Raw genomic sequence first — 15,136 nt, forward strand, 5'->3', positions numbered from 1 at the left:
TGGTTTTAATTTGACCATTATTAGTGATATTTAGAGGGCTAACTATTGAATCACGTTAAAATTGCCAATAATGGAGGAATAACTTTAAATTGCTGTAAAAGGAAGTCATGTGATCGTTCTAAAAGTTCTTATTTTATTTTTAAGCATAAAAAACATTTTCTCGATGTTCCAAAGGGGGTCTTTTAGACCTTTTTTGGGGGAAATCAGTGTCTATTTCAATGCAATCTCAAGTGGTGTTATAATTTACGCAAAAACTTGGCAATATATCACCAAGCTTTTGGTCGCCAATTTGGCGATTTTTTTTTTAAATCTGGTTTTAATTTGACCATTATTAGTGATATTTAGAGGGCTAACTATTGAATCACATTAAAATTGCCAATGATGGAGGAATAACTTTAAATTGCTGTAAAAGGAAGTCATGTGATCGTTCTAAAACAGTTCTTATTTTATTTTTAAGCATAAAAAACATTTTCTCGATGTTCCAAAGGGGGTCTTTTAGACCTTTTTTGGGGGAAATCAGTGTCTATTTCAATGCAATCTCAAGTGGTGTTATAATTTATGCAAAAACTTGGCAATATATCACCAAGCTTTTGGTCGCCAACTTGGCGACAATTTGGCGACTTTTTTTTTTAAATCTGGTTTTAATTTGGCCATTGTTAGTGATATTTAGAGGGTTAACTATTGAGTCACGTTAAAATTGCCAATAATGGAGGCATAACTTTAAATTGCTGTAGAAGGAAGTCATGTGATCGTTCTAAAACAGTTCTTATTTTATTTTCAAGCATAAAAAACATTTTCTCGATGTTTTTCAGGAGGAAACCAGATCCCGTGCCTGGGCACAGGACAGATCCCATTCCTCAGGAAGCAGGGTCCAGCCACACTGCAGAGATAGTGGTGGGAGTCCTGTTTGCGATGGTTGCCGTCATGGCGATAGCTTTTGTCCTGCTCAAGGCGGAAAGGAGGTAAGTTGAAGCTTTTATGTATGTACTAGCTGTACCCCACGCGCGTTGCTACGCCAACAAAAAAATACATCACTATACTGATTTTCATGACAATCGGTTGAACGGGGCAGAAGTTGCTACTCTGCAGTGCCACCTGGTGGCGAGTGGCTTCCATGAGCATATGATGCACCTTATTCTCCGTGGAAAAATACATATACAGTCGAGCCTCCATATATCGAACTTCCACTTATCAAAATTTTCTATATATCGAAATCCCAGCAAATTTCAATGTTCATTACATAGAAAAATTGTTTCTACATATCGAAAAAATCTCTACATATCGAAATTTTTTTCGAGACATTCGTAGGTTTTTTTCCCCTACTTTAGACTGTTTGTCTCATGAAAAATGAAGGTTACGGGAGAAAATCATGGTTACCAACGGTTCCTAAGAAACTCATAAGAAATTTGGGTTTGAGGGGTGTGTAGATAAGTCATTGTTCCGTTCTGGAGTTCTTAAATTCCCTCAAGTTTATTTCAAATTTTAGTTGTAACCACTAACACTGTAAAATTAGTTTCAAGTTGTCCTTTTTGTCTGTTGATTATCATTCCTAGTCTTTTTAGCTTCAGTAAAAATAATTCAAGTTAGGTAGATTGATTTTTTACTTTTCTCTCGGATTACATCGTCAAAACGAAAATCCCCCTAATGTTGTGGATCAAGTTAAACTGCCAAGAATGAAGATGTATGAAGGTACAAAAATGTAATTTCTGTTAATTTTTCAATTATTAACTTTCGTTTAATCCGATGCTCGTATAAATTAGAAATTGGGTTTCATGCATGAAAATTAGCTTTAATTTTAATGTTTTAGGAAATTTTTATGAGAAAATTAGATCGTTTCCATGTATCGAAATTTCTATATATCGAATTTTTTCCCGGCAATTTGCTACTTCGATATATGGAGGTCCGACTGTATATAGCAATTTTCATAATGATCTTTCCAGGTATCAAGTGAAGCCGTGACTATACTCAAATTTTGTACTCACGCAGTTTGCAAGATCAATCCATCGCTGAAAATATCAAATAGAAAAAGTTTTAAATCCCCCGTTGCATGAAAAGCCATAAAACAATAAAGAAAGAATTTATCTGTTCAAACTCAAGAAAAATGGCAACAGCTAACTTCTTATCAATGAGATCGAATTAATTTCTGCAGCCGATCATTTTATTCGTATTTATCCAATGGATTGTGACTTAAATTGGAATAAACAAGGAACTAGCGATCGGATTTTTTTCGAACCGGTCCATAAACATTCCCGGTACCAAAAATAACAAACGGTGAAAGTTTCGGCCAAATCTGCTGGGTAGTTTTTGAGTTCATGGATGACATACAGACAAACATTCATTTATATATATATAGATTATGTATGTACTAACAAAAATACCCAGCGTTGCCTGGGTTGTTTCCTTCAGTCAAAAGTACTACTTTTAGTCACTGAAATTGATAGAATGAGTTAAAAAGGTAACATGGACCCAGAAAATACTTTCATTTTCCCAACAGTTAGTTTTAAATTATTTTTTAAAATGTCAATTTTGAAAACAAGGCGTGGTTTTTATGACGTCACAAATGATGCAATTTGGCGCATCTTTCTACCACGGTTCCACGTTATGATAATCGAGAAGCAAATTAAATATTGCGCTCCACGCTTGCTATCAACCCCATCTTTGCCAATATATATGTGAGTAAAGATGCGAATTAAATATTTTGTTCTGTGAAAATGGCAACATTGAAAGGCATTTCATCATTTGTGATGTCACACGACAGAAGGGTAAACAATGAAAGCGCACTGATTTAAGTAATTTTTTAAAAATATTAAACTTAAACGAATTATTTAAAATATGGTCAGATCCTATGCTATTAAGCATGCTCTTTCAGAAAAAAATACTTTTAAAATTTTGGAAACGGCACCATTGTGAGAAACAATCCTTACTTTCTTTCGTTTTCTGTTTTAACTGAAGAAACTCAAACAGGGGCCAATCCAGGATTTTTTTCTCGCTACCTATTTTTGTGAAAGTATTGCATCATTCTATTTTTGTGAAAGTTTTTTTTATCAGCATTGTTTTTTTTTTTTTTTTTGAAATTTTAGAGGCATGCTAATTTTTGTAAACGAGAAGCATAACAAGTGAAATTTTAGTTCAAAATGTGTAAATATCATCTAGTATTATTTTTAACAGGTTTCATTTTTTGGGGAGGGAGAGCTAAAAATCTAAGAAGTACGAAAAATATCATCGTAATTTCATCTTAATGGGCTATGTACTGGGTACAATATACGAAATTATGAGAAAAACGGTTTCCCAAAACAGATGTTGAAAGATTGCGATAATATTGCATAAATACACTTTGGCGAGAAACAGCTAAAAATTAGTTAAAATACTACAAAAAGGTTTTCTATTTAAGCGATTGTTCATATAAACCTGCTTAGAATTTTATTTTATGAGTAAATTTTGTTTTAAATAGAAGCAAATTTTATATTTTAAAGTGCGAATTTTTGTGAAATTTTCGATGTTTTCGTGAAGCCACTGATTTTATAACTTGATTTTTGTGAAAGTACCGATTTTAAAACAAGATTTTTGTGAAGGTACCGAAAAACGGTAGCAAAATCAGCCTGTATTGGGCCCTGTCAAAACACACCGCTTTGACGTGATTAAACATGGAGCATGTTCCTTACCCATAATAGTAGAATAGCAATAAGTATGAATAACTAAAAAGTATTCAGTTAGAAACAAAAGCACTACATTAAGGCATATAAAAATTTGAAGAATTTCCAAAATATGAACGAGCAAAATCAAAGATCGCTAAAAAAAAACCGTGAGTAATATTTATTTAATTAAATAGTACGCACACACACACATGAAAAAAAAAAAGAGCCCTCTAATATGTTTTCCTAAGTGTGCAAAAAGTAAAGTTTCCAAATATTTAAATGACTTTAAATTCATGATCACTATTAATGTTGTTGTTGTAAGGCAACAAATTTTTGTAACAATAGATTTTATATTTAATCATTTAATGGGAAAATGACTTGAAATTTACTGTGTTCTCCATCATAAACTTTTTTGAACTAAGTTTTTAGAAATAAGTTGTAGCCTAAGTTGCTCCCTGATAATGTAGCTATCTGTGGTTAAAAAATTTTTAAAATCGGTCCAGTAGTTTTGAAGTTTACCCCGGCCGTATATACAGAAGTAGCGGTTTATGTATATCAGGGGTGATTGTGTTCCGGTATTTTACCGAATTTCCGGTATTTTCGGACGTATTTCCGGTATTTTTGTGTCCGAAAATACCGGAATTATGTTTTTTTTTTTTGTTATGCTTTTATCTCCCTATCTCCGCATTTTTTTAAATTATATAATACTCATCAAATATGCCTGCAAGAGCCTCAAGATGGACACCTATCCCTTAAGATGGACAAATGTCAAGATAATTTGTATAACACCAGCTCAAAAGTAACTTTGTAACCCATTAAAAATTTAATCAAATGTACACACAATATTTTGACTCAGAACTATTTAATACTATGGCAAAGGTGCGCTTAAGTAATAGGGGCCAAAGATTACTCCCCCCCCCCCCCCCCCCCCCCGTTCTCGCTTTGAAACTTTCAGGTATTTTTTGATGAACTCACAATCACCCCTGTAGAGACGTACCAAGTAGCACTTTGGCCGAGTACCGAGTTACCGAGTACTCGGCCTTTCACTACTCATTCCGAGTTACCGAGTACCAATTATGTTTTAAGAAGAACCACCGACACACACGTGATCAATTTTGAACTTATTGGAATAGTAGTATAGACCTCTTTGTCCATATAAAAGTTTTTAGAACAAAATTCCTGCTGAAATTTAATTTCGCATTATTTTAAAAATTTTGTTTATGTCAAAAATTTTACAAAAAAATTATTTTTAAAATTAAAAATAAATAAATAAATGAAAGGTATGATTAATCAAGTTGGAATTAAAACAAACTATACCAATCTATTATAGTTCTAGTCCGCCGAACATAAATAATTTTTAAAAGCAAATAAAACAAATGTGCAGGAACACGGCACACACGTGTTTCTGCGGTACAAGGAACGTCTTTATTAGTGCATAAAATGTGAGCTGAAGAATGTAAAGACATTCGACTAAAAAATCCGACTTCTGTCGGATGCCTTTAAATCTACAAGCTCACATTTTGTGCATTGAAAAAGGAATTCCCTGTAACGCCAAAACATGTGCAGTGTTCCTACACTGCTTTTAGCGTTGTTTTATTTCCTTTTATTTTTTAAGCAAAGGTATTTTTATATTTCTTATAACTAATTTTTGTTTGTAGCAAAAATCTATTTTTAATATAAAAATCCCATATTTTCTATACTTACCTTTTTTGCCAAATTTTTAATAAATAAGTTTTATTAACTGTAGGGACATTAAAATAAAGATTTATTCCATTGAAGCATTAAAAACTTCATTATTCTCAAAATTTAAATTTGACTTGTAAGTGATTGCAGAATATTAAATATGCTTGTGCTTTTTTATAAATTTTAATATCTGTCTTGGACAATATTCAATTTTTTGCAACTACTCGGTATTGGCCGAGTATCTGATCAAAATTTGGCCGAGACCGAGTACTCGGTAAATTGGCCGAGTATGCCGAGTACCGAGTAGTTATCGAGTACTCGGTACGTCTCTACACCCCTGGTATATATGCAATGTACTATTTCCAATCGAAAACTTGAACTATATCTGCACAAACCTATATGTTGTGCACAGGAACAGATTTAAGAAGGTGTACCTGCTGTTTGAAAAGAAGTCTCCAAATTCAGGGTGTCTGCGCATATGGAAAGTCGGGGAATGTCATGGATTTCGACTAAGATCGAAAATGGTCATGGAAAGTCATGATTTTCAGCAAAAAATGATCAAAAGTCATGGAAACTGACATCTAGTCATGGATTTTGGGTTCAAGATCATGCATACTTATTGAATTCTTCAAAGTAGGGGCAAAATTTACGCATCCTAGCGGTTTCTTACGTTTTTACCCACCAGTCCCGATTTTTCACACATTTCGAAATCTGAATACATCTGCTTCTGTAATACTCACTCATTTTTCTTGACGACGTTATTCTACCGTTTGGATGTTCGTAATCTTGCATCAAGCAGTATTTTTAATCCTCCTTATATGTCTAATTGTGTAGCTGAGGACTTTTAGACTTCTAATTTTTCCGATCTCATTCAACACAAAAACTTTTAAGTAATCCTTGTGGATTCAAGAGACTTATAAAAATTATCGATAACTTTCAGCAGTGTCTTAAGTTAATGAAGATTTTAGAAAATAAATTTGCTCTGAAAAACCAATTAAGGACGTTTAGGACATCGATAAAATAAAGAAGTCAGAGAATTTTGAATTGGGATTTTTTTCAGTACTGTAGCCTATCCTAAAACTTTGGCAGTAGTATAGCTGGCAATGCACATTAACCCATTAATGCCGGTTTCGAAAAAAACGATAAACTGTGATAATTTTATTAGTATTTATTTATGTCTAGTAAGTGCATTATATACAAATTTAATTTTTCCCGTTAAATTTTCTATTTTTATTTTTATGGTAGATTTTTCTACCAACCGGCGTTTGTATGGTGTGAGCACATTTTGTTTGCAAATTTTACATTTATTGTTTGATTGCAATAATTGCATTGATTACCACTTATAATTATTTATAATTGTAGAATATTACTTACACTTACATAAAAGAGTTTTCTAATTACAATTTCATTTATTTCAAAAGAAAAAAGAAATGTGTTCATCTTGTAAAATAAAATTTTATGAAATATGAACTTGAAAAAATCGATACTAAAAATGTAGTAAAATTTCGAATTGAATATATTTTTAACCGAATATTTATGCATCACAATCTTCTCGGAATGAATAGCGAATCTTCTTTTCAAAAAGTCTGGAACATTCGCCATCCTCTCACAAATTTAATCGAATTTCCTCTTATCAGCTTTTTGCGTCCATGACGTCCATAATAAATTAACAACACTACTAAAATACTTAAAAAATCTTTTAAAAATATCACTTATTTGTACAAATTTTAGATTAAACACTTCATTTGCCCGAAGCAAGACAGTGACTACATATTCGCCGGTTGGTACAATTTTCTACCATTGAAAGTAAAACAGAATTCATAACACGAAACAAAGATAAAAACAACGTTTTAAAAGTATATCTGAATCAAGTACACTGTTACAATTATGGTACAATTTTTAAACCTTTTTGAAATTACTAAAATACATGCAAAACTTGCATTTTACTTTTTGACGGAAGACGAATGCTTTTGGAGTTATGATTTATTCAAGTTTTAAGCCTACTGTTACGACCGTTTTTAACAAAGATACAGTAAACATATTTTTTTACCTTTTTGTGATTATTTACTATGTAAAATGTACAGCTATTGGGGAGATAGCATCATGTGAGGACGAATTATAATTTTTTTCCCGGTTGGTATATTTTTGTACCAACCGGCATGAATGGGTTAACTATCAACTACTTTAATTTAATATTTTATTTTTTTCTGAGTAATTATTTATTTTATTTATTGTAAGCAAAATTTTAGTGTTTTCAAAAATTATTGCTTGCCACAAATTTTTTAAAAAACTACTAGCTTTAAAAAATTTATAAGTTTTAGATTCATTATTTGTTTATAAAATGAAATATTTATTTTAAAAAATGTGAGCAAACAAAATCAAGCTTAAATGTTTTGCTGTTCACCAGTAGTTTTAGATCATTATTGCTGCATGTTTGATGCTTCTTTTATTTTGAAAAATTGTTTTGCAACTAAAACTTTTCTTTCAGTATTTTAAGTGATTGAAAAACTAGTGTGTATCACATCAGATTTTTCTGGAAAAAAAAATGATGAATTTGTTATTATGTAAATTCTTAACCTGTGTAAAAATTTTGTATGATTTATTGGAATATAAAAAATATTTCCAGAAGTTTTAGATTTTTATAAATAAATGTATGTACTTGGTAGAGTAAAATAATCAAGTTGAAACTCTTAATTATTTCCTTTGTGTCACTAGTCATTGTTGCACTAATCATTGTTGTATTTTAGTTATAATAGTAGCTGAGCTACTTACAGTTCATTTCAATTTGAATTTTTTTAAACATATGCCCAAAGCATAGATCAGATGGTTGCATTTAATTTTCACAAAATACATATTTAGATATTCTTATGATTTTTTTTTTTTTTTTTTCTGGAAAAATTGCATCCCGTAAGTCATGGAAAGTTACGAGCAGAAGTCATGGAAAGTCAGGGAAAGTCATGGATTTCAAAACTTGAAGTGTAGCAGATACCCCGAAATTGGACAACTTGTAATTAAATTGTCCACACATTAATAATTTTCTAAATTATTTTCAGTACTTTATGATTTCCCTATCAATGTTGAGGTTATGCATTTAACTTGTTCAAAGAGCTTATTTTTCAATAAAATAGAGTGCACTAATAAATGTCTTCTATTACAATGGGGGGGGGGGAATCAGCATTTTAATTTCATTCATTATAAGCTAAAAAAAGGACTAAGCATTTTGTTTTCGCATAAAAGAATGTTAGTATGCCATATTACTTACCATATAATTATCACAACTAAAACTAATACTAATATCTGATCATGCCGATCGACAGGTCATTTTAAACTGAAATGTGTCATTACTGTGTGCATGTAGTTATACAGTTTATTGTTAACCATCACATTTTAAACTGGAAGACACCAGGCCCTCTGGCAGCTTAAAACAAAACGGCATGACTTCAGCAACCTTCGTAAAATGAATATCGAAACCGTTACTTTTCGATAAAATTGTTTGAGAACTTTTTGATAGAGGCCCTTTTGATGTTTGTGTAACCCCACTATATAAAGGACTGAATTTTTTTAGTTGCTGGAGAAAACCAAACTAAAAAAGACAAATGTGGTTAAATGTGCACAACATGTTTTTCTCTGTATTTTGATTTATACATTTATATTTTTTGAGCAATCACGATTGCTTATTGTTCTCATTTGACTGATCTTCAAACACATACACCTACACACACAAACACATGCATACATACAGACACCTACACATACATATACACACACACAAAAACATACACACATACAGACACAGCTGCTCACATATTCATGCATACATACAGACATCTACACATACATACACACACACTAAAACATACATACACACACACATACACACAACTACCCACACATTCATGCCTGCACACAGACCCAAAACATATGCCTACACACTCATACACATATGCCTACCCCCCCCCCCCACATACACACACATTCATACACACTACTCACACACTTATGCCTGCACACAGACACAAACACACATGAGCTCCTACACAACTACACACACACACGCACGCACACAAACACATACACAAATGCATACACAAACACAAACACACATACAAATACATTCACACACGCATACATACAGACACCCACCCACACATACACACACAAAAACATGCACACACATACACAAAACTACCCACACATTCATACTAGCACACAGACACAAACACATATGCCTACACACACATACACCCCCACGCACACATTCATACACACAACTACCCACACACTTAGGCCAGCACACAAACACAAACACACATGCCTACACACACATACACATTCCCTCTACACACATACCCCCCACACACAAACACACGCCTACATACACACACTCGTGATTGCGAAAAACATAATTTGAGTTCAAGATGTCAAAATTCAAATTATTATTTTTTTTTTCAGAGCTATTTTGTCCTCTCGAGTGAGAAGCATGTTTGGGAGAGTCAGTGTTCCTTATTTTAGGTACAAAAGGGTAAGTAAATGGCCTCTTTCGCTATATTCTCTTGTTTTGCATGGAACTGGTTTTTATGTTAAAAAAACATTCATTCATAATAATCTTGTCTCATCTCTCGATTCTGTGACAAATGTTTTAAAAGTAACTCTGTTCTGCGTCAAGTGTTAGTCGGAGAAATAATTTTTTAGGCCTGATATTGTGTTGAACAAAATCAAAAGCATCCCTGTATTAGTGAGATAAATTCCCTTTAATATATTTTCTCAGATAATTCAAAAATTTATAGTTTTGGTGTTCAAATACAGCCTTCCCACCTCTTCCGAAAAAGGTTACGATTGGCCACCACTCATTTTTGTTACAGCTTTATTGACATCATTCCTATTGGTTCCTTTCTGTACTTATGATTTTTTTTTTAAACCTTTGAGATCCATTTTTATTTATTTTTTTTCACCCTCCTGGTAAACACAAAGACACACTATAAAATTTAACTGGAGAGCAATATAAGTCATACGAGTATCCTAAGATCAGGTTTAGAGACGCCAAAAGTACGCAAGAATTAAATAGCAGTGTTGAACACTGCCTTCGGTAAGGCCAGAATGGCAAATTTTTAACGTGAGACCGAGTCTGACGTTTAGGGTTGGTGATGTTTTTACTAATTACATAACTTATTTTATTATACACTAGTGGTACCCGCACGGCTTTGCCCGTAATAGAAAAATTAAAAGGTCTTTTGGTTCGCCTGTATATTTACGAATAATGGTGAATTTTCTCGCCAGTTGACTTGTGCCCATGTTACGATTCCACGTTATGATAATTTCGTAATTTACTCATCCATCTTATGATAATTTTGTTCTTAAAATTAGAAAATTAGAATAGAAAAAGAACAAAATCGAATTTTCAAAAAATTCCTTCAAGGTGCACACCCATGCTACAAATTATTTTTGTGCCAAATTTCATGAAAATCGGCCGAACGGTCTAGGCGCTATGCGTGTCACAGAGATCCTGAGAGACAGAAGGACATTCAGCTTTATTATTAGTAATAATAATAAAGATAAAGATGATGTATATTTAACCACAGTCAAGGGTTTTTTAAGATGCTGTTCTTGTTAATGCTAACAATCAAATTATGAATGAACTATCAAATAATAAATGCCCAAAAGCCACTTCAAGTACAGTAAACTCCCGATTATCCGCGGAATAGGGTGGCATGGTAACCGCGGATAAGAGAAAACCGCGGATAATCCGAATAATACTTAAAAAACGATATTACTGTAGCAATAACTAAAAAAACATGAATAACACTCACACATACATTAAAATTTTTGCTAAAAACATTGCTACATTCCATCTACTAACACTGAATGTAAAAAATATACGTATGTAAAAGCTAAAAACGACCAATAACACAATCATAACGTTTAATGACCGTTAAAAAAAAAGTGAAAAGACCCGCGGATAATCCGAGCCGTGGATAAACCGACCGCAGATAATCGGGAGTTTACTGTAGTTGTTAAAATGAGTGTGTGTGTGTGTGTGTGTTTTTTTTTTTAATTTTTTTTTTCAACAAAAATATAATGCTCAAAAAAAAAAAAAAAAAAAAATAAGCATCCACTTCCTTTAAAGCATTTAACTAACTTTTTTGTGTATGATTAAACTACCTGACAAAAAAAAAAAAAAATCTTCAAATACTTTTGTTGCAATTAGTGGTTGAAACCAACAGACATGATAAAATAAAACTGATTTCTAAAAAAAGAAAAATACAACCTAATGAAAACATACTGTTTCTTGATTCAATAATTTCCTTCTGCCTCCATGGCTGTAAAATCAATGAACTGGCATTTATTTGCTGATAAGAGCAAAAGGAAGACATTTAAACAGCCAGATTATAAAAGTTGAGAATTATCCTGAAAAATGGAAGAAAGGTTGATGCTAATACTGCCTATGTTTTGTTCATCTACCATTTAAGGTCATGATTTTTTTTTTCTTTTTTAATTGTTTTTTTTTTACAGCCATGATTTTTTAAATTATTTTTTTAATGTCATCCTTTTGTCCTGCACATTTGCAGGTTGTTACATAATTCTTCAATTATCTCAATGGTATACAATCGAACCTCCATATATCGAACTTCCACATATCAAAATTTTCTATATAATCGAAATCCCAGCAAATTTCTATGTTCATTACATAGAAAAATTGTTTCTATGTATCGAAAAAAATCTCTATATATCGATTTTTTTTCGAGACATTCGTAGATTTTTTTCCTTTTTGGACTGTTGGTCTCATGAAAAACAAAGGTTAGGGGAGAAAATTATGTTCACTAAAGGTTGCTAGGAAACTCATAAGGGATCTCGGGTTGAGGGGTGTGTAGATAGGTTGTTGTTTCGTTCTGGAGTTCTTAAATTCCCTCGAGTTCATTTCAAATCTTAGTTGTAACCAGTAGCACTGTAAAATCAGTTTCAAGTTATCCTTTTCGTCTGTTGATTATCATTCCTAATCGTTTTAGCTGCAGTAAAAAGCATTCAAGTTAAGTAGATTAATTTTTTACTTTTCTCTCGATTTGTCGAAACGAAAAACCAACTAATGTTGCAGATCAAGTTGAATTGCCGAAGAATGAAGATGTGTGAAAGCGCAAAAGTGTAATTTATGTTAATTTTTGAATTCTTAACTTTCGTTTAATCTGATGCTCGTATAAATTAGAAATTGGGTTTCATGCACGAAAATTAGCTTTAATTTTAATGCTTCGATGTATGGAGGTCCGACTGTATTTTGGTTGAGTTATTCCTTTTCCTTTATTTGTTAAAATTTTTTACAACGTTGTTTGCTGCAAGGAATAAAAATACTGATATGGTTGGGGCAAACCTAAACAGGCAACTTTGTGAAGACTAACACAGATTTTAATCGCAACATTACACGACTGCCAAGTTAGTTTTGCCTGAACTGTAGTATTAATTATTTGCATTTCCAATTAGAAACGGAACTTCCTTTTTTATTTTTTTTTCTTTTCTTTTTTTCTTTGGATTTTTTTTTTTTTTTTTTTTTTTTTTTTGTTATTGCTTTAAATGCTACAAATGCTGTTTTTTTTTTTTTTTGGAAAAAGTAACATAAATGATTGAATAGCTTCGTTCACACATTGTAGTCATAATGTGTAGATTGCACTTCTCTATTATTTTTAAATATATTTTTCATAGTCTAATCTTGTTCTCTCTTGTGAACTCCCTCATCCCCCCCTTTTTCCGTGTCTTCCTTTTATTTTTGTTTTTTTTCTTCACAAGAGGAATTGTTTTTGTTCCGACTTGTTTTGGCGTATTGCTTTCTGTGTTTGACTTGCTGCTTTGATCCTTTCATAAAATTTTATTTTCAGTATGAATGAACTGTGAAAAAAAAAAGTATAAGATGTTTATTGTGTCATTTGATTCTCTTGTTACAATTTTAAATCTACTATGAGCAATTACAATAACCAATTGTGGAAGAGCACTTTTTAATTAATTTTGCATGCCTATATACTTCGGGTAAGCCGTGTACAGTGCCCACAGCCTTACTAGAGTAGTAATTTTTCCTGATTTTGTAGTTAGCCACAGATTTGAATGGATTTAAATAATGACACCTTGTGCCTGTGCAAAATTGAAAGCTATTAGCAAAAATTAGTTTCACTGTCCTAAAAATAGTGGACACCCCCCCCCCCCTTTTTTTTCTTTTTTTTTTACTTTTGCATATAGTTATTAGGTAAGACAGCAATCTTGAACATTTCAATGTATGTTTACTATCTGTTTGCATTGGTCAATGCTTCGGTTACGGATTTACATCCTCTGCAGATTTTCCGGATCAAAATACAGTCGGACCTCCATATATCGAACCTCCACATATCGAAAGTTTCTATATATCGAAATCCCAGCAGATTTCCATGTTTATTACATAGAAAATTTGTTTCTACATATCGAAAAAATCTCTATATATCGAAATTTTTCTCGAGACGTTCGTAGATTTTTTTCCCACTTTAGACTGTTTGTCTCATGAAAAATGAAGGTTAGGGGAGAAAATTATGTTCACTAAAGGTTGCTATGAAATTCACAAGGAATCTGGGGCTGAGGGGTGTGTAGCTAGGTCGTTGTTTCGTTCTGGAGGTCTTAAATTACCTCAAGTTTATTTCAAATCTTAGTTTTAATCAGTAGCACTGTAAAATCAGTTTCAAGTAATCCCTTTTGTTGATTGTCATTTTTAGTCTTTTTAGCTTCAGTAAAAATCATTCAGGTTAAGTAGATTGGTTTTTTACTTTTCTCTCGATTACATTGTCAAAACGAAAATACCCTAATGTTGCGGATCAAGTTGAATTGCCGAAAAATGAAGATTTATGAAGGCGAAAAAGTGTAATTTCTGTTAATTTTTTAATTCTTAACTTTCGTTTAATCCGATGCTCGTATAAATTAGAAATTGGATTTCATGCAAGAAAATTAGCTTTAATTTTAATGTTTTTGGAGATTTTTGTGATAAAAACAGATTGTTTCCATATATCGAAATTTCTATATATCGAATTTTTTTCCGGAAATTTGCTACTTCGATATATGGAGGTCCGACTGTATTTAACATTAGTCTTTAAAATATCAATGTGTTTGATGCTACTTTATTTTTTTGAATGCTATATTATGCGTGCGGAAATGAATCATTTGAAAGGCTACAAAAATTTATAAAGTCGTCTCCCACTACAACGCAACTCAACTTACGCAAAATGGCTATAACACGAATTTTTCACGTGTAACGAATTTCAGAGATATCGCGAATTATTCGACTACAACACGAAATTTTTCGGAAGGAAGTATCAGCTTTATATTGGGTACTAAATATTGATTTTATGAATGTTATTACATCCCTTTAAGCATCACCAACAGCGAAAGTTCCCTCAACAAACTAGTCTAGTGCATCAAATAACCACTCGTCTTTTTTTTTTTTTTTTCATTCTAAATATAAAAGTTTATAAAACATAATCTCACCCAGGGTTGGCAAGTTTTTGCCGGAGGTGGAAAAAACCATGGAAAAAACCACGGTTTTTACCGCCCGGCAAAAATAGGTTTTTGCCAGTTTTTGCCAAAGTGGCAAAAATAGATTTTGTGTCAACAACTTACGGACAGTTTTTTTTCCTTTTATATAAAAGTAAAAGCATGAAAAGATTTTGATAAAAGGCATTGCCATTTTCTGTAGAGTGAGCTAGTATCACTAAAAAGTAGAGTGAATATAGAATGCACATATTGATCAGCTTTTTTTTTCTTTGTAAATTCTTCTCTTGGCTATCCATTTTCCCAGTAAGTGAGAAAAAATGCATTAT

General features: G+C 32.2%; 1 protein-coding gene across 2 annotated transcripts in view; it reads left to right on the forward strand.

Moving 5' to 3' along the window:
- Positions 1-15,136, forward strand: part of LOC129232794 (cation-independent mannose-6-phosphate receptor-like) — a 93,319-nt gene that overhangs the window by 66,645 nt on the left and 11,538 nt on the right. For both annotated transcript variants that reach the window (XM_054866895.1, XM_054866894.1), the window contains exons 14-15: positions 813-962; positions 9,771-9,840. In XM_054866895.1, coding sequence (XP_054722870.1) covers positions 813-962; positions 9,771-9,840 — 220 coding nt within the window. The remainder of the gene's footprint in view (positions 1-812; positions 963-9,770; positions 9,841-15,136) is intronic.

The sequence above is a fragment of the Uloborus diversus genome, unplaced genomic scaffold (genome assembly GCF_026930045.1).
Source record: "Uloborus diversus isolate 005 unplaced genomic scaffold, Udiv.v.3.1 scaffold_14, whole genome shotgun sequence".
In the NCBI taxonomy this organism is placed as follows: Eukaryota; Metazoa; Arthropoda; class Arachnida; order Araneae; family Uloboridae; genus Uloborus; species Uloborus diversus.